We start from the raw sequence: 21440 nt of genomic DNA, 5'->3' as shown, positions 1-21440 counted from the left end.
AAGCCCAGAGGGGGTGAGGAACAAACGGAGCAAGGTACATTATGAGAAGAGGATGTAATAGAAAATAAAAAATATAAATTATAAAATATACAAAAGAAACATACTCCTCCTAGTCAGAAATAAAACAATTAAGGTCAGATTCTATATTCAATCCCAACAGGACCGCTGTATTAAGATTATAAATCCACCTCCCTTCAGATTGTGAAATGGTCTTTTGCAGATTCGGTCCCCTCCACTTTCTAACATACTTTTCAATACCCATAAATGTGAGGCTCACAGGATTTTTGTTGTGGGCCTCCGCAAAATGTTTGGACACATTATGTGTAGCCAGGCCTTTGCCTATATTGTAAACGTGTTCCCCAATACGTTTGTGTAGGGCCCAAGTTGTGGGCCCCACGTACTGGAGGCCACAGGGGCAACATAAAAGATAAACAACTCCACTAGTATTGCATGTTATACATTTCTTAATGTTGTATGAGATACCTGTGCTATTGGAAGAAAAAACCTGCCCCCTATTTCCAGGAGCTTCCCTACACCCCCTGCAATCTCTGCATGCATAGAAGCCAGGATGTCCGAAAAGATTCCCTGTTTGTATTCAGGGGGCTCGATAAAGCTGGGGACCAGTTGCGACATCAGATAAGGTGCTCATTTGTATATAAAGCTAGGTTTCTGTGGTAGAACATGCTTAATGATTCCGTCCAATTGCAGGATGTTCCAGTGTTTGTATATTATCCTTTCAACCTTTATATTATTATACAGTGTTTGATAGTGTTTGTATAGTATCCTTTCATCTTTTCGTAAGAAAGGAAAATATATACAAAACACTGGAACTTCCTGCAATTGTACGGAATCCTTAAGACTGTTCTACCGCAGAGATCAGAGATCTTTGGTTAAAGGACTTGAGCGAAAAAAGTAAGCAGTTAAAATCTGACCGAACAGACTGATTTTGGACTAGTCCATCCCCTAATAGGGGATTCTCAGGGTTTTCTTTGTTTTCAAAAGCATTTTCTAAAAGGCAGTAACTAAGTCTAACTGCCAAAAAGAACCTAGAGGTTTCTGACTAATATGTCTCCTCATGGGGGATTCTTAGGGCTTTCTTTATTTTTTTAAAAGCATTTCCTGAACAGCAGTTTAACTGCCAAAATAGTCGGATACCAGCCAGACTTAGCAACTGCCATTTAGGAAATAGTTTTGAAAACAAAGAAAACCATGAGAATCCCCCATGAGGAGATGGACTAGTCCAAAACCTATCGGTTCTGTCAGGTTTTAACTGATTGCATTTTTCGCTGGAGTGTTCCTTTAACACTGCAGCCCTTGGCAATACTAAATCGTGTTTAAAGTGTTTTAGGTGAGGCAATCAGAGAAGAGCGCATAAGATGCTATGCTTTGCTGTAAGCACAATACTGGAAGTAAACCAAGGGACTTTCCGATTACTTAACATTCCTTTGATACAGCTTTCTTTTTCCATTCAGGTGTCGCCAGAGCTATTTAAAAAAGCATACTCCTTTTACATCAACAAGTTGCAGAGGTTATACTTTGAGTGAGTATTTTACTGCCTGTCAAAGTGGATATACATGTGTAAGTAAAAATATTTTTAACAGAAAGGTCATTTGGCGGGGGCCTCAAGGTTCTCTAAACCTGTCAAGCTTTTCTTTAGCACCATGGAAACATTTTAGATTTATGGAGCATTCAATTTTACTGTGGTATTAACAGGCAATTGAAATTAAACGTTTTATACAAAGGGCTGCTATTTACAAATCTATGTAAAACCCCATTCATGGAAAAACTTGGTACGTTTAACACTTGCATTGCATATTTTTATGCAGGGAAAGTAAAATAAGGGTTTCTACTGCTGCTAGTCCTCCTTTATGGGAATTGCATAGTAAATGTATCTGTAGATTCTCTGAGTAAAGTTTACCTGTCTTCCGATTTTCCTATTTTAGAAAGTTTATTATGACATTTCATAAGCATGAAATTGATCAGGAATCGGCCTGCAGTGTATGGGCAGCCGATAGATCTTTCTCTAATCAGATCTGATTAGAGAGAGATTTGTCTCTTGGTCAAATCTGCCCATGATCCAAAGAAGTATGGACACCTTAAGGATAATTATGCCTTCTGAGATTTATGTGTAGATGGCTGGTGGTGGTGGCTATTTTAACTACTTCAGCCCACGGGATGTTTTCACCTTATGGACCAGGGGTAGGGAACCTATGGCTCGGGAGCCAGATGTGGCTCTTTTGATGGCTACATCTGGCTCACATACAAATCAGTATGGGTTGATTCACTAAGCTACTCTGCTCAAGCAGCGCAGCTTAGTGTGGCAACGCAAATAAAATTTTTAAAGTAGGCACACTACTGCTGTAGCATGCACTGCTAACTTACTCGCGCTCCCCCCAAAACGAACGGCTGCACCAACTGTCCCACTCTTGACCCTATCAGGTCCTGTGACTTTCTAGGACGAGATCCCCGCACTTTGGTGTCAAGTGACAGGCAGCCTATTGGGCCAATCAAAGTGTGGCGATCTCATCTTACAAAGTGAATCAACCCCCAAGTCAGCTAGCTAATTGTACCAGCTGTTAGTCGGTATTTCTCCTGTCTGGCTCTCTGGGAAATTGCTGATGTTGCTGAAACCCAAGAGAAGCTGAAGACGTGTCTGACACTTCCACTGCCCGGCGGATCAACTGTATACACATCACTATGGCAACAAAGACGTGAGCCCTCTGCTGCACATGCGCACTGTCCCAGTTTGAAACATATTGTACGGCTCTCACAGAATTACATTTTAAAATGTGTGGCGTTTATGGCTCTCTCAGCCAAAAAGGTTCCTGACCCCTGTTATGGACGAATGTTCACATTTCAGCACTCCTCCCTTTCATTCCCCAATAACTTTATCACTACTAATCACAACAAAATTATCTATATCTTGTTTTTTCATCACCAATTAGGCTTTCTTTGGGTGGTACATTATGCTAAGAATTATTTTATTCTAAATGCAATTTAATGGGAATAATAACAAAAAAAATGAAAAAAAAATCATTATTTTTCAGTTTATGATCATTCTAGTTTTAAAATAAAACATAAAACTGTGGATGAAAGCTACACATTTTATTTGCCCATTTTTTTATGGTTATTTCAACATTTAAATTTTATCCCTAGTCTAATGTATGGTGACAATATTTTATTTGGATATAAAGGTGTATGTTTTCAGCTTTACATCCATCACTAATCACAGACCCATAATTGAATAATATACCCTCTTGACATACATATTAAAAAAATTATTCCCTATTGTATGTAGGTGAAATTTTACTATTTGGCCATAAAATGTCCTTGCAAATTATTTCCTATAAGCGTACAATAAGTATGGTAAATAGGAATAAATGCTTTACAGTGTTACATCGGAAGTGACGCAGGCAAGTCATTGATGCCTGCGATCACGGTGGCCTAGATGGGAGATGAATGAATGGGAACAAAGTTCCAGCGGAAATGAGGGAGCGGGAGGCGGCACTAGTTAAAGGGGAACTGAAGATAGAGGTATATGGAGGCTGCCATGTTTATTTCCTTTTAAGCAATACCAGTTGCCTGGCAGCCCTGCTGATCCTCTGCCTCTATTACTATTAGCCATAGCCCCTGAACAAGCATGCAGCAGATCAGGCGTTTCAGACTTTAAAGTCCGATCTGACAAGACTAGCTGCATGCTTGTTTCTGGTGTTATTCAAATAATACTGCAGAGAAATAGACCAGCAGGGCTGCCAGGCAACTGGTATTGATTAATAGGAAATAAATATGGCAGCCTCTGTATACCTCTTACTTCAGTTCCCCTTTAAGAATGATCACTGTTTTTGAAAAAAAACAGTGATTATTCTCGCCGGAACAAGAACGGATTGGCTCAGGGGACTTTTGTCCCCTGCTACCGATCCCCCTGTCTTCGGGACCATTGCGTTGGCAGGCTTCCACCCTCATGATTGCGCACACAGCCCCCCAAACTGCAGGGACGTGAGCCTCACGTGTCTGCGGCTGCAGCAGCACCTGCCGCGAACTTGAGGTTCACATCCCTGCGGCTAAAGGGGTTAACATTATACATTGTGTTCAATTTACTAAGAGCTGTTCATTACAAAAACGTAGGTCAATAAAATACCGCATTGGTTATTTTTGAACCATCTATCTGCTGAAAAAACACATCGTGTATTCCCAGCATTAGACTTTTTTCCTGGAATCACTAAGATTTTCACACATGCAGTAATAGTTTGGTAATTTATCAGAAAACATAGCTTCAATTCACTAAGGCCACATACACACATCAGACTATAGTCTTTTGAAAATGAAAGATCACAGACCAATTTTACCCCCTTCCATGTAGTATGAGAGCCATACTCTACACAGTCTTTTCTATGGAGCTGAACTCCCCATCAGAAAAAAATCTTTGCAAGATGCTGCACACACAGATGCTGTACAGACACAAAAGATCAGTATCTGCAAAAGATCTGTTCCTGCCAAAGATCCGTTCCTGCAAATTGCATTCATAGTCTATGAGATCTGCAGATCATCATACACACCTTGTTTAACTGACATTCATCTGCAGATCAGACAATCATCTGCAGATCTGAAAATCCATCCTGGTGGATCTGATCTGCAGATGAATGTCTGTTAAACAAGGTGTGTATCAGGGGCGTAGCTAGAAATGACTGGGCCCCATAGCAAACATTTTTTATGCCCCCCCCACGACCTTCCATCCCCATGGACCTCCCACCCAAACATTCCTCCAGGGACCTCCACCCCAACATTGACACACCCCTCTAAGTACAGTATAAGTGGGCAGGTCTATAGGTGACCCCAGAATAGGTGGCCAGGGGTATAGATGTCCCCAGAACAGGTAGCCAGGGGGAGAGCTGTCCCCAGAACAGGTAGCCAGGGGTAGAGATGTCCCCAGAACAGGTAGCCAGGGGTAGAGATGTCCCCAGAACAGGTAGCCAGGGGTAGAGATGTCCCCAGTATATGTAGGCAGGGGTACAGGGCCGGTTCTAGACTGGCACATATGAGGAGGCAGTCAAAATGGGAAGGGCGCAACATATTCGAGGAAATAAAAAAATGGGCGTGGCCATGATGTCATGTGGGTGGGGCTAACTAATGTAGTTATACTAGCTAATGTAGTTACATTAAAAAAAAATATGAAGTAAATGCACCTAATGACAGACAGCAATTCCCCAGTAAATGCATGTAATGAGAGGCAGCGTTTCCCCACTAAATGCACGTAATGACAGACAGCCTTTCACCAGTAAATGCACGTAATGAGAGACAGCGTTTCCCAGTAAATGCACATAATAAGAGACAGCTTTTCACCAGTAAATGCACATAATAAGAGACAGCTTTTCACCAGTAAATGCACATATTAAGAGACAGCTTTTCACCAGTAAATGCACATAATGACAAACAACCAGTGTCCCCAGTATATGTAGCCAGGGATATATGTGCCCAGTATATGTAGCCAGAGGTATGCCCCCAGTATATGTAGGCAGGGGTATATGTGCCCAGTATATGTAGTCAGGGGTATATGTGCCCAGTATATGTAGCCAGGGGTATATGTGCCCAGTATATGTAGCCAGGGGTATATGTGCCCAGTATATGTAGTCAGGGGTATATGAGCCCTGTATATGTAGCCAGGGGTATATGAGCCCTGTATATGTAGCCAGGGGTATATGAGCCCTGTATATGTAGCCAGAGGTATATATGCCCAGTATATGTAGCCAGGGGTATATGTGCCCAGTATATGTAGTCAGGGGGTATATATGCCCAGTATATGTAGCCAGGGGGTATATGTGCCCAGTATATGTAGCCAGGGGTATATGTGCCCAGTATATGTAGCCAGGGGTATATGTGCCCAGTATATGTAGCCAGGGAGTATATGTGCCCATTATATGTAGCCAGGGGGTATATGTGCCCAGTATATGTAGCCAGGGGGTATATGTGCCCAGTATATGTAGCCAGGGGGTATATGTGCCCAGTATATGTAGCCAGGGGGTATATGTGCCCAGTATATGTAGCCAGGGGGTATATGTGCCCAGTATATGTAGCCAGGGGGTATATGTGCCCAGTATATGTAGCCAGGGGTATATGTGCCCAGCACCAGCCACGCACATACTTACAGGCAGCTTGCGTCGGGTCGCTCCTCTCGAGTGACGCACACAGGGCAGCTCCTCGGCTCCCCTCCAGTCCAGACAGTCGCACTCGCACTGTCGCGAAGCCAGGGTAGGCACTGTTTGCAGCCAGTCGCACGCACCACGCCTCACTCCTCCCAGGCTGGCCGGGCCCGGAAGCCGGAACTATGGATTAACTATCGGGTCCCGGCCGCCAGGGAGCATTAATGCACCGCCCGCCACATAGTCCCCCTCCTCACCAGCCACCTTATCAGAGGAGGGGGGCCGGGGGGGGCCTGGGGGGTCCACTGTTAGAAAATTATTTGGGGGGGGGGGGGCCGGACAGGCATTAAAAAAAAAAAAAGAAAAGAAAAAAAATGTCCTCTTCTGATGTGGGGACCCCCTGTGGCGTAGGGGCCCCATAGCAACCGCTATGGTTGCTATACTTATTGCTACGCCGTTGGTGTGTATGATGATCTGCAGATATCATAGACTATGAATGCATTTTGCAGAAACGGATCTTTTGCAGGAACAGATCTTTTGCAGATACTGATCTTTTGAATGTCTACCGCATCTTTGTGTGCAGCATCTTGCAAAGATTTCTGTCTTTTTTTTCTCTGATGGGGAGTTCAGCTCCATAGAATAGACTGTGTAGGTATGGCTCTCATACTACATGGAAGGGGGTAAAATTGGTCTGTGATCTTTCATTTTCAAAAGACTAGCCAGGGGTATATATATGTATATATGTAGCTAGGGGTATATGTGCCCAGCACCAGCCACGCACATACTTACAGGCAGCTTGCGTGGGGTCGGGTCGGGTCGCTCCTCTCGAGTGACGCACACAGGGCAGCTCCTCTCCTCCTCGGGTCCCCTCCAGTCCAGACAGTCGCACTCGCACTGTCGCGAAGCCAGGGTAGGCACTGTTTGCAGCCAGTCGCATGCACGACGCGTCACTCCTCCCTGGCTGGCCGGGCCCGGAAGCCGGAACTATGGATTAACTATCGGGTCCCGGCCGCCAGGGAGTATTAATGCGCCGCCCGCCACATAGTCCCCCTCCTCACCAGCCACCTTATCAGAGGAGGGGGGCCGGGGGGGCCTGGGGGGTCCACTGTTATGCCGCTATGGTTGCTATACTTATTGCTACGCCGTTAGTGTGTATGATGATCTGCAGATATCATAGACTATGAATGCATTTTGCAGGAACGGATCTTTTGCAGGAACAGATCTTTTGCAGATTCTGATCTTTTGAATGTCTACAGCATCTTTGTGCGCAGCATCTTGCAAAGATTTCTGTCTGATGGGGAGTTCAGCTCCATAGAATAGACTGTAGGTATGGCTCTCATACTACATGGAAGGGGGTAAAATTGGTCTGATATCTTTGTGTGTGTATGAGCCTTTAGACCTGTGCGGTAATAAGCAGAAGTCCAACCAGGTGTGGAGTAGGTCTCTGCAGCAAGCTGTATTCTGCTATAGTGATGTTCTGCCACTTCTGGCCAGAGTTGTGCTGATTCTTCCGGTACAAGTGGTCTGCTTAAAAGGTTCCTTTGCAAGTTACTGCTTCCGTGTCTAGTCAGAGATTTGTAATGATGGCTACACACAATTCAATTTTCGGGAAAGATTTACTATCAGATTGATTATTTCCAACAAGTCCGATCTGATTTCTGATCATTTTTTCCATTCACTTCTTTGAAAAATTGGTTAAAAAATCGATCGGAAATCAGATCCGACATGTTGGAAATAATCGATTGTGTGTACCTAGCATAATGTAAAGTTGATAATAACCACAGAATAGCATTGTTCAGGGCAAGGCTACTGTAAAGGTAGCCCAGTGATGATGGGCAGATTCGACTAATGCTGGGAACACACGATACATTTTTCCCTTTCGATTCTCCTCGATTGTTTTTCCTCTCTATTCTATTCTCGATTCTCTTATCATCTGCTCATTTTTCTTATCTTTTTCCATTCACTTCTATAAGAAATAGCGCGGTAAAACGATCGAGAGGAGTATCGGACATGACGCAATTTATCAATCGAATGCATCTATCTAATGAAAAAGTGTAACGTGTGTTCCCAGCATAAGAGACAAAGCTCTCTCACTAAACTGCTGGCCAATTCCCATCGATTTCAGCATGAAGTCTTGCGGGAATCGGCCGAACCCGCCGCCTTGCTGCTGTGTATGTATGTAATGTGTAAATGAGTTGTAAGTGTTCATTTATAAATGACCTGTTCTGTGCCGTCTGTCTTCCGCTGCTCTTCTATTAGCCGCATACATGCTGCCAGCATGGGCACGTGTGTGACGCCATGCACTGGCAGTGTGTATGCGGCTAAATGTATACATACGGCACATTTACATTTATACATACACGTTGCGAGAACAGCGCAGGGGTTTTGTCGCGTTCGTCACCTATCCCGGCTCGACATCTTCATGTTTGCTGTATGTTGATCTTAGGTACTGTTTACACTCAGGGTTCATAGGCTCGTGCTGCAGTGACATATCTGACAGCTGCCCCTTATGATTTAAACACTAAATTAACTTGTGAATTATATTAACTGTTTATTTTTATTTTATAATCCCAGCCAGTGGATATGTTTTTGTAATTTTGTACCTACGTACAGCCAGGGCCGGATTTGTACTTTTTACCGTCCAAGGCCAACTATATCGCCTGTATGGTTGTTAGCTCTGTTTGCCCCAACGAGAATTCTCCTTACTTTTCATCATTGGTGTCACAGACAATAGCTTTTTAGTAATATGCGTATAGATTATATGTTATGTTTTGAACTTTTATGGTATGCTTGCCATATCGTTAATGATGGACCCAATATGTCACCATGAGAGTTAGGCTGATGTGTACCTGCAGGATAGAGCTTACATATCTTGCAGGGACAGCACAAGTACAGGACAGAGAGTTAAAAGGTTAAAGCTGTCCTTGTAGATAGGGATGGCTGCATAGAACAGCTTTACTGCCACTCACTGAGCCGCCCCTAAACTTATGGTGCCCTAGGCCATGGCCTATGCGGCCTTGCCAGAAATCCGGCCCTGCGTACAGCCTTTTTAGCTGGTAAAAAGCCTAAAAATGAAAAAAAAAAAAGGTAAATATTGTTTAAAATACTAATCAAACATGGGATTTCGTACAATTTAGATAAATAAACTTGCAAAGTGAAAGTTTTTCTTTGCATGCCCCTTATTCACTACTAGTTTACTATGGTTCAGTGTTGTGTTTCATGGATATTATTACTTGTATTATAATCTTAGGTGAAAGGCTAATGAAATATTCATTCTCCTAACATGTGCAGGGCATGGATAGAATACTGTGCGGCAAGGAAAACCAGAAAGCTGAACACACAGGTCAAGCTGCACAACGCAGAGACTCACCATGCAAACACCTTGCTGAGAAGTATCATACACAAATGGGAGAAATGGGTGAAATTTCGCGGCCAGCAACATATTGGTAGGTTTTTCTAGTGTCCTAAAGCTTTATGATGAAATTTGTCCAATAACTGCAGAGTGGTGATGTTATGTAAACTGACTGATCATAACAAGAACGCATGGCAGTCTCCATCCTGCATTAAGGTCATTGAAGCTGTATTTTGTTAAATCTGCAAAGTGTGCGCATCCTTACGTGGCTTCCGCTTGAAAAGATATTATGAGCTATGAAGATAATAGATGTGTGCGTGTGTATATATATATATATATATATATATATATATATATCTATATCTATATCTATATATATATATATATATATCTGTCGTGCTGAATTTCTGTCCGCTGGCTCCTGGATGGGATTGATCCTGGTTTTCCACCTGCTAACTACACAGGTGCTTTAAAGCACAATAGACTGGTCAGCAGATGGAGAGGTTGTTGTAGTCTTGTATTTGGGACTTTACAGTATTTGCACCATGTGTTTCACTAGCGAGCATTGCAAGTAACACTTGTTTTGTTTTAATGCACTGCTTTTCTACATTTGTTTTCTACATTTATTAACCACAATAATGCACCCTGTTTGTGAAGCTTGTCTATAATGCTGCATAATCTCGCCATGAGAAATTAATCGTGTGTGGCATGTATGTGTGTGTGTAGGGACCAGGCAAAGTAGTTTACTATATTAGAAATTGTCATACTCAAGAACATAAAGTATACTGTAGTACTGTATCTTAATTCAGTCAATAATTGGGAGCCATTTTTTCTTTCCAATGCTTCAACAAGCAAGAACAGACAGTGTCTAAGCTAGATCAACATGCACAGTGCTCAATATGCATGAAAAAGCTTGCACAGGATGCATAGGCCGCACCAGTTAATGCAGGTACAGTAGTACTGATGGTGTGCTCCACTGTCCACATTTCTGTGTAGCCTACATGATACTGTAGTGCTGCAGCCATGCACAAGCAAGTTAAAGCTAAAAGACAATTCCCTCAGTAATCAGCCAGCAGCTTACACAAGAAGCTAAGGTCTCACTGCCTGGTGCTTTTGAGTTACTCCATGCAGGTCCAGAGTAGTGTGCAGATCGCGAGCAGGCTACAAGTGACTGCCAGCCCGACCCACTAACCACGGCTCATGGGTCTCCGAATGGCATGTGACGCATGCACCCGCACACTTTCCACTATAGCTGGATACAGAATACCACGGGGCTAAAAACAGGTGTACTATAACAGAAGTTTGATTATATCCGAGTTTACTATGCCAGGCATTACCCCCATATATTTATATTGGTGCTTGGCTGGGACCTGGACATTGTTTACTAGTCTATACCCGAATTTACAATTCTTTGAGCAATCAAATAGCAATCTTGATTGCTCAAATAAAGAAGAGCTGTGTGCTGCAATTCCACGCTTGTTTTGTTTATACTTGGGGTTTTGGCCGCCCCAATTGCGTGCACACTCATTACCTTGGCTTGTGTGAGCTGCTGACTCCTGGACGTTTTTCACTGAAAATAAGTTCTTCCCCAAAAATAAGCTCTAGCATGATTTTTCATGACATTTCAGGAAGCTTGATGTAGAGGCCTGCGCGGGTCTAATTTTTCAGACTCGCACCCACAGCCCCGCTACCCGCACCCGACCCACAACCCTCTTTCTGGTGAATCTGGTACCCGCACTTGACCAGCACCCGCTGACCTGCTACCCGCAACCCAATTAAAGCAAAATGGGTAGCTGAGCCCGACATGCATTGTGAGTGACACGTGGATATCAGACCTAATGCCCTGTGCGGGTCAAATTTTTCAGACCCGCACCCGACCCACAACTCGCTTTCTGGGGAATCTGGTACCCGCACCCGATACCCGCACCGACCCGCAACCCGATAAAAATCAAAACGGGTAACCGAACCCGACCCGCATCTCGGGTAACCTGCGAGTACCCGACCTGATGCAGGCCTCTATCTTGAAGTATAAGCCCTGCTGCAAAAAATAAGCCCTAGTTTCAGTTCAGAAAAAAGATCAATTTAAATAGTGTTCAGGCAGCTATACATGTAACATCAATTTGGCAATAGAATGCAGCAGGACAGATAGACCCATCACCAAGGAAAATAGACACCTCCAAAAGAATCACACTTAAAAGACCCCACAAGACCCAAGACAATAAGGCATGGCAAGTGCTGGGCTCTCACACACAGACCGGGTGCTCTCACTGGCGCACTCCACTCCAGAGTCCACTATATTACAGCATTATATTTGCTTCCAGGCACAAAGAGCAGGAAACCGCACACTTGGCTGCAGTCGAAAGCCAAGAGACCTGATAGCATGTGATACGCAGGAGTGAATCCAGCAGGAATACCAAATCGTGTGTGTGTGTGTGTGTGTGTGTGTGTGTGTGTGTGTGTTCCCATATTCCACCCACCATCGGCGCTTGCCAACTCGATTTGTTATGGGTTTGTGGGGTCTTATATTTGACTACATACCGGTATTCATATTTTTTTTTGTTCAAGACTAAATGTCGATTTCTTGGTACTCATGAAAAAATAACAATCCCTGAAGATAAACACTAATGCATCTATTGGGTAGAAAAAATAAGACAAGACACTCTATATACATACCGTATATACAATATGTGTGTGTACTGTATGTATTTTTTTGACACTGGAAGTCAACAGGTGGCAGCACTGAACTACATGTTGCACAGACAGAGGTCCTTCCATGCCTCTGTATTGCAGATTGTTACTTTTTTAAACTCTGTGTACTTCTCTAAATGAGTACATTTTTCACTGATTCGCACCAAGCTGATTCTTACAGTATTTGTATGCTGTGTGTAATCATTCTGGAATTCTCCATAAGGGCCCTTTTACACAGAAAATCGCGATCAGCATCACAAACCTGCAGTGATGCGATTTTCACTATTTACATTGAGCACATTTGCTACCATGATTCGCAACAATAGTTACAAAAAACATTATCAAATGCAGGAGCAATGCAGCATTCAGCACTTGAAAAAGGCTGCTGTGATTACCATGCTATATTGATATTGCTATCAGCAAATCTCATCGATCTGAAAACGCACTCGGAAACATGGCCAGTGTAAAAGGTCTCTAAGCCATGGCTTCTACTAAGCTATATACAGTATATATATTCACATACTTGGCTTATCATTGCCATGATTCCTGGAACTTAGTTTATGCACTGCAGACCTTCACCCCCACTGCACGACCCAGTGAGGTTTATAGTGAATTATATAAATGACAATGAATACTGTTATCACTTTCTTTATGTTGGGAGGCTTCACTCTTATCATTGTGTTTAATGTATGCACAAATCAGAGATTTTTGTATTATTTTGTGAATACCATTGAAGCTAATTTACATGAAAACTTCATGTACGGTAAATAACTTCTGATTTTTAATTTATAACACAGTATTTCTGCTTTCCCCTTGACTTGCTTTGAAACATAAATTGCACCCCCCTCCCCCCCCCCCAAATAAAATTAAATAAGTAAAGCTTGCCATTCGATTTTAAAACTTAAAATAATAAAAAAAATAGAATGCAATACCTTTGAAATGCATCACGCGTTGTGATTGCATTTTCAGCAAATCAGATTCAAATTGTAAGTGTGCGCCCTGCCATAACCACCACAGTGAGCAGTGTGAAAGGGGGAGCGAGGGTGTCTAATGTTACGTTTACTTGTCTGATACACAGATTCAAAAGTCTGGTAAGCTAAATAAATAAACTAAGAGGACTTTTTTTTTAAATAATAAATCTTTTTCAGACCATACATTAATAGATTTTTGTTGTTAATAACTGGGGAACAATTGAACGTGTGTGTGTGCGTGTGTTACATTGGTCATATTTTTTCAAATCATACAAAAAGTGTATGGTGTGTGGCCACCTTATAAAAGATCACCCAACAATGAATGTGATCAGGGCAGGTTCTAGACTTTTTGCTTCCTGAAGCATCCCTCCCCCTACCCTTTTTACCCATGAAGCATACTTTTCATTGACTATATACTTCACTGCATGCAACGCAATGAGTGGATAACATGTGGCCATGACCTTTCCATTCTGTTGTGTTTCTGCTATTACAGGGCTCACAATGCCCAAGCTAGCCTTACATTATACAACTTTTCATGCATTTTCTGCTCTGGACAAGATGCATGGGGTTCTAATAGGTGAGCTCTCTGCCTGCCATGCAAGCCCCATGCAGTAACACAGATTCAGTTCTGGTTCACCAGGAGCTTGCTGGGCAATCTATAACCCTATCTGTTGATACTTGTCCTTCTGTAATCAGACAGATAATCAGGTAAGTAGAGAGTCTAGGCACGGTCAAAAACTCTTCAACCTGTGTCTAATGCTCTGCCTCTAATACTTTTAGTCATAGAGCCTGAACAAGCATGCAGATCAGACGTTTAACTTAAAGTAAACCTGTAAGTTAGAAAAAAAATAGATATTAACCTCAGGAGTGGGAAGTCTCTGGGTCCTATTGAGGCTTCCCTCAATCCTTTTGCCAGCCTGATCCAGCGCTGGGACCCCCGCATATAGCAAAACAATTGCAATACATGTAATCTGTCTGCAGTGGCGGCTCCAGCTTCAGATTTTTGGGGGGGCTCAAAGGGGGCACAAGGGCTGGCAGGCCGGGCTTGGCGGGGGGGGGGGGTTAATTTGTGCCGCGCGCAGCGCGGCAAATAATTGGGCGTGGTCATGATGTCATGTAGGCGGGGCTAACTGTAATGTATGAAGTAAACGCACACAATAACAGATAGCCTTTCACCAGTAAATGCACATAAGAGTCAGCTTTTCACCAGTTAATGCACGTAATGACAGACTGCATTTCCGCAGTAAATGCACATAAGAGACAACTTTTCACCAGTAAATGCATATAATGACAGACAGCATTTCCTCAGTAAATGCACATAAGAGACAACTTTTCACCAGTTAATGCATGTAATGACAGACTGCATTTCCCCAGTAAATGCACATAAGAGACAACTTTTCACCAGTTAATGCACATAATGACAGACAGCATTTCCCCAGTAAATGCACATAAGAGACAACTTTTCACCAGTAAATGCACATAATGACAGACAGCCAGTGTCCCCAGCATAGGTAGCCAGGTGTATAACTGTCCCCAGTATATGTAGTCAGGCTGGTGGTGGGCTGGGGGCCCCAGGGCAGCTCAGGCCTGGCTGGTGGTGGTGGGCTGGGGGCCCCAGGGCAGCTCAGGCCTGGCTGGTGGTGGTGGGCTGGGGGCCCCAGGGCAGCTCAGGCCTGGCTAGTGGCGGTGGGCTGGGGGCCCTAGGGCAGTTCAGGCCTGGCTAGTGGCGGTGGGCTGGGGGCCCCAGGGCAGCTCAGGCCTGGCTGGTGCGGTGGTAGGCTGGGGGCCCCAGGGCAGCTCAGGCCAGGCTGGTAGTGATAGGCTGGGGGTCCCCCAGGGCAGCTCAGGCCTGGTTGGTGGTGGTGGGCTGGGGGCCCCAGGGCAGCTCAGGCCTGGATGGTGGTGGTGGTGGGGTAGGGGCCCTAGGGCAGCTCAGGCCTGGTTGGTGGTGGTGGGCTGGGGGCCCCCCCAGGGCAGCTCAGGCCTGGATGGTGGTGGTGGTGGGGTAGGGGCCCTAGGGCAGCTCAGGTCTGGCTTGTGGTGGTGGGCTGGGGGTCCCCCAGGGCAGCTCAGGCAGACCTGGTGGATGGTGGTGCCGGGCTGGGCTCAGCTCAGGGGGCACCTCAGGCCTGGGTGGTGCAAAAAAAAAATTGGGCAATTGGCTGGCTGGACACCCACCTTGAGCAGCTGACCTGGCTTGAGTCTTCCTCGGAGTTCCTCCTACTGCTGCTGAGCTCTGACTCGGCTCCAGTCCGACTCCCGAGTGGCTCGGACATTTCCTGTCCTGTGCTGGGTGGGTGTGAGCGCTGGCTCTGGCTGGCAGCCAGTCCAGCTAAGTGATGCCGACTGTGTTCGGCCATCGGCGGCAAGTTGCTGAAGCTGTCTGGGTGGGCGTGCCAGGCGAGGTGAGCGCACTGCGCGTCACGTGACGCCGAACGTTGTCACATGACCAGCTTTATACAGCACCAACGCGTACCCTTGCGGGCTGCTCTGCGTGGCTGCCAGCCAGCATGTGACCCGGGTCGAGGGCGGTGACTGATCGCTGGTGGTCATACTGACAGTCAGCGCCAGGCCCTCCTCCCAGGCTCCAGTCCAGACAGTCCTCCTCCTCCTTGTGCGAAGCAACTTGCCACGGTGAGGGGGGGCTTTAGCAGGGGCTGATGAGTCGCCAGCTGGGGCTGAAGCCTGGGTAAGCCCCAGTGTGGCGCCGCCACTGTCTGTCTGCACAGGTGCACTAGCTGCTTTTCCATTGGGCTCCAGCAGAATTAACCAAGTCCCATCAGGTCCACTATTTCCGCTAGAGCCTGAAGGTAAGCCAATAATGCGCCTGCACAGGAGCATCAACAAGCAGACTTTCAAAGGAGCCAGCGCTAGATACCCTCTGCTGAGGAAGAAGAGGGAAGCCTCTTTAGGATCCATAGGCTTCCCCCACCCGAGGTAAGTACCACCTGGGGCACTTTTTTCCCTTGCAAGAAAGGAAACAAATATGGCAGCCTTAATATCTCTCTCTGGTTAGTTGTCCTTTAAATTGTGATCACTGATTTTCAAGTAGAAAAAAAAGCATATATTAGGACTGACTAACTAATGACTTTATTTTTCTGAAGAGGCAGCAAGTAGAATTGAGAAGGTTTTTGATGAAGCTTCCTTGAAAAAGATCTTGAAAGCCTGGAACGCAGAGACCCAGGACTCTAAGAAGAAAAAGGAGTACTTTGAGGTATGTGGAAGCCAAGCACTGGCAATGCTGGCACTTTCTGTAATGCATTTGGAGATGTGAATTTGCAGACTTTAATTTCTTATCTTAGATCTAATAATACAACACGTACTTTCACTGGTACTTTGAAATGTAAACACGAGTAAAAACTTTCCATCAACAAAGCTTTTTTTGGTAAGAGCACAGTGGCCTCCCTGTTGCTGTGTAATTTTCAACAAATTCTCACATTAAATTGTGAGTGTTAGTTTGCACACTGTCATCTTTACTGATCCCAGAATATTATTTTCACAGGACTTTGCAATACGTAGCAATATCTGTATTGTGAGTTTGAGTCAGAGCATAATGTATGTGATCCTGAGATTTTGTGAGCTCATTTGCTGAGACAGATGCAAAGACAACTGGAAGCAGAGCTGTTGTGCAGGGTGACCAATCTAATTTAAGGGGAAATTACAATTTTTTTAAAAGAAGGTACTGTTTTCACAGTTCATACTAGTTCACAGTTCATACTAGCCATCAAATAAAAAATACCCCTACTTTATCCAAAATACTGGTCATGTGACCTGTGGCTTTTCTAAACTGGTGTATAAGGGCCTGTTCACACCAAATCTATTGAAAAGCAGTGGCCACTACCCTGCATTACCACTTCACCTGCACTAATCACACTATCTCTAATGTGGCACTTCATAGAGACTGCGCCTAGACACATTTTCATGTGGTAATGATAGCTGGGTCCATTGACTTGTTCTGAATGGGCACACACCAGTCTGTTCTCTTTCAGCACCAGCAGTGGTCCCAAGCCGTGTGCACCATTTGGCACAGTTTCCAGTGTGAACAGGTTCTCTGAGAAGCTATAGCAGACTGAAAGATGCCCATTCCTCTTCATTTTTCTACTGTTTATTAGAATTTCCTCCCACTCTGCCTGCTGAGTCAGTTGACCTGTCTAGTGTTACTGAGCAGGTCAGGGAGGAGAAAGCAAGTGCAGCTCTCTTCACCAAGGCACTATTTACACACCGGTAGAAACAAGCACAAAAGTAAAAGTTATAAGCTATTCCAAGCTGTGGACTCCCATGGAGCTATTACACTATACCTGGGCTAAACTGACCCTCAGGTTGGATCAAAATGTGGTTATTAGAGATACTATGATTGCGTGGAAAGGAAATTATTCAGGTTACACTGGAACCTGGAAATTCTCAAATTATATGCCATTGTTGGGCACACCTGAATTTTGGTGTGCAACACAATGCCTTCTTACGGTCAGAGAGCAAGGGAATATAAAAACATAGTTGCTGTGTATACTGGAGTATAAGGCTAGAAATTTTGGTCTGATTAATTTCATAAAAGGATAGGGCTTATACATGAGTCACAGGCAACACTGAGCACAATGAGTAATGTGTGTACTAATAGTGACATTCCCATTTGCAGCAATTTACCCTGTGGTAAGTGATACTTTGAGGAAAGAAAATGCCAAGAAAACACAGGTCTGAAAGTCCTGGCCACAACAATTATCAAGGAAAGGCGCAGGGGGGGGGGGGGGGGGGGGGAATACTGGGCTGCATAAAAGGGAGTGAATAATTGCAACACTTGGGGGCATGGAGGAGGTATTGGCTGCTCTTAAGGGACAGGAGGGGTTATTGACTGCAATACTGTATGCAGTGCAGTCATTAACCCTTCTTGAGCCCCAAGTGCAGCCATTAACTTTGCTGAGTAGACTGTAGTTATTAAATATGCCTGAATCAAGATGTTGGCAGTTTGTAGAATTACATAGATTATGGGACATCCCATGTCTGATTTTCTCATGCATGAACAGATTAGATTGTATGTTAAAGGGAACCTGAGATGAGCACTACAGAAAAAAATATATACATACTTTGGGCTTCCTCCAGGCTTATCGCTCCCTTGCCGTCTTCCTCCGCCTCCTGTTTTTTTATGAGTGGCACCGGAAAGTCCTCTAGTCCCGGCCAACTGCTCATGCCAAGCCGCGTGTGCGCTCCCATCACCGGGAATGTTCTGCGCCTGTGCAGTACTACTTTGCAGGCACATAATGCTCCCTGCAACGCAAGCATGACAGGGTAGCGCACATGGCCAGACTACGCCTGCACCGACTGGCCCCGCCTGCAGGATTTTCATGGGGCCATTGCAGACGAACCAGGCGAAGGAGCTTATGTAATTTAGGAGCTAAGTGCATTTTTTATACTGCTTAAAGAGTGCCCTTACATAGAGTACTTAGCAAGGAGAAGTTGGAAGTATGGTATAATCTGATTTTACAGTATCACCTGTTGTATAAACCTGCCAAATTTGGGGTTGCTTTTTTGGCACTCACCACATACCTGCTGCAATGGTAAAAATAAAGGTTTATAGGCAGTCTTTTGTATTTGATAAAAAAGAAGTAAACATTTTGCATTGGACATACCAAATAAATATAATGGCACATATACAATTAACTTTGTCTCTCTGAGTTTCCTCCTAGGATATATTTTTTCATCATTTCTTTAAAATAATTTTTCAGCACTTTGCAATTGAAAAAGTATCAAAAACTGGGTGAAAAAGTAATATAAAAATTATTTTGAGTATTTTCATAATTGCTGGTGGTGTAAAGGGCATTTGATTGACAAGTTGTGAAAATATCACCCAGGAGAAAACTTAGGAGAAAAAGTTATTTGCACATGGACCAATGTCTCACAAATCAATACAACATTTATCTTTTAAACTACGGTAAGTGTACTATTGTTTGTGAGCTCACTGATATTTAGCAACTGTTTAAGTAAGGGGCGGTTCACACTTGCGGTTGCCTGCCAAATGGACCGGATGACCTGACCGGATCCGGATCGGAACCGTACGGTTCTGATCCGGATCCGATCCGGATCCGGTCAGGTTGCATCAGGTGTTCATCAGGATGCGATCCGGATCCGTTTGGCAAAAGATAGTAGAAACCGAATAAAAATGTTGGGGTCTGGGAGGTCAGCAGAAGGTGGACCTGTGGAATCAGGCCCTCCGCTGTTTAGCCCTCACCTCCACCTCCGACATACTGCCAACATCTCCAGCACGTTTAAAGTCACTGCTGCTCCACTCCAAAATGCTTGCCCATGTGTCCCCATCCAAAATCGCCGCTACAATACGCATAGGAAGTGGGGTAGAACATCCGGATTTTTAGCCAGTGTGTTGTGCGCTCTCCGGTTCTCATTGGTTTGTATTGGCCGGATGGTGCAGTCCGGCTCCGCTCCGGATACGGCTGCCGGAGGAGCCGGACCAAAAAATAGCGCATGTTGGGTCTTATGCCGGAGTCCGGATCCGGTCCGGACGAAACGGACGCATATGAACTGACGCATAGGCTTTCATTGCTATGCCGTGCGTCCGTTCCGTCCGTTCTGCATGCGGTCCGGCTCCGGCACGGCGATTCCGGACGGCGACCGCTAATGTGAACCGGGCCTTAAACGGCTTTGTAATATGTTGGTGCTTTATAAATAAAGATGCACTAATTCCAATATCTTTAGAACAAGGGCAAACAATTGGTAAGGATGAGGCAGGCCTTAGGAGTAGCACAGTTTTAACATATACTGTATATATGAAGTGTCCTCTGAAGGTGTTTAATCACACAAAGCTTGAGAGGTTTATCTTCTTACACCTCCATTGGAAAGAATGAAGTCCCAGCTCAACAGGAAGTATCTGTAACAAGCAAGATCTGCAAAAGATGGCTCAACTGAAATCTTGGAATTACAATTTGCCTGCAGGAAAGGGGGTGTCTCATCCTCACACAGAAGCCAGGAGCTCCTACTACAAACAGATTTGGACACACAGCAGCTGCGGCCAGGCAACAACAGCCAAGGAACCCTACATGTTATTCTTCTTTTAAGCCTGTTTATTTTATGCATTGGTCTACTCTGTATATTTTTTTAGAGCTTTTAGCTTTCTAAATATTGGTGCACCATTATTTTCTTTTTATGTTTAATGAATTATTGAACATAATTTGTGCCTTTGTCCTGAACTGAGTGTGGATAACAAACCGAACTCTGCCTTTGTAACGCTACCAAAAGAATCCTGCATGTTTGTAACTCTGAGTCATTTTGTTGGGTGTACTGCAGTAAGTGTCACAGACTATTGCTGGGAATACACGGCTCGATTCTGAGCCATTTAGATGGCTCGATAGATCATTTCCGACATGTCTGATCTCACGCCCGATCGTTTCGCTGCTCGATTCCGCATTGAGGACAATGCAAAAAGATAAGAAAAACAAGCTGAAGATAAGAGAATCGCCTGCAGAATCGAACAGGGAATCGATTGAGCGGGAGAATCGAGCAGCAAAATCGAGTCATGTATGCTCAGCATTAGCTTAGCGAAAATACTTGAAAGCACAGCTGCATTGCTATACTGTGCGTGGGCTGTGCTTTTATTATAAAACACACAGGCCCATATGCAATTCACTTTTTCTCCTGAGTTTTCTCCTTAGTGATATTTTCACAAATTGCCATAAAATGACTTTTAAGCCACCAGCAAGCAAGAAAATACTCCAAATAAAATTGCTAGTACTTTTTCACCAACTTTTGGGTACTTTTACAATTTTAAAATGCTGGAAATTTAGTTTAAACGAAAATGAAAATTATCACGTAGCAGATAACTCAGGTGAAAAAATGAATTTCATATGGGCCCTTGTCAATAAAATGCTTTTTAAATCAACAGCAAGCAAGAAAATAAACAAACTAATTTTGAAAGTACTTTTTACTTTTGGTACGTTTCCAACTGCAAAATGCTGAAAAGTTATTTTAAAGAGAAGATGAAAAATGATCACCTAGAAGAAAACTTAGGAGAAAAAGTTAATTGCATATAGATCACATAGCCCAATCCAGTTCACTTTTCCTCCTAAGTTTTCTCCTAGGTGATATTTTCACATCTTCCTAATAAAATGCCTTTTAAACCACAAGCAAGCAAGAAAATACTCAGAATATTGTTGGCAGTACTTTTTCACCTGCTTTTGGAACTTTTTCAATTGCATGTACGTATGGACTCACCGGGCCCCATTTTACACTGGTGGGACAGCGCTGTTGCATTAGTCGCTCGTTATGATATCGCATGACGTTACCACCACA

At 44.1% G+C, this 21440-nt stretch overlaps 1 protein-coding gene across 3 annotated transcripts in view; it reads left to right on the top strand.

Moving 5' to 3' along the window:
* FBXL13 (F-box and leucine rich repeat protein 13) overlaps positions 1 to 21440 on the top strand; it is a 227738-nt gene that overhangs the window by 13908 nt on the left and 192390 nt on the right. For all 3 annotated transcript variants that reach the window (XM_068276222.1, XM_068276221.1, XM_068276220.1), the window contains exons 4-6: positions 1473 to 1540; positions 9429 to 9583; positions 16253 to 16362. In XM_068276222.1, coding sequence (XP_068132323.1) covers positions 1473 to 1540; positions 9429 to 9583; positions 16253 to 16362 — 333 coding nt within the window. The remainder of the gene's footprint in view (positions 1 to 1472; positions 1541 to 9428; positions 9584 to 16252; positions 16363 to 21440) is intronic.

The sequence above is a fragment of the Hyperolius riggenbachi genome, chromosome 3 (genome assembly GCF_040937935.1).
Source record: "Hyperolius riggenbachi isolate aHypRig1 chromosome 3, aHypRig1.pri, whole genome shotgun sequence".
Lineage (NCBI taxonomy): Eukaryota > Metazoa > Chordata > Amphibia > Anura > Hyperoliidae > Hyperolius > Hyperolius riggenbachi.
This window is presented reverse-complemented; position numbering and strand designations above follow the sequence as displayed.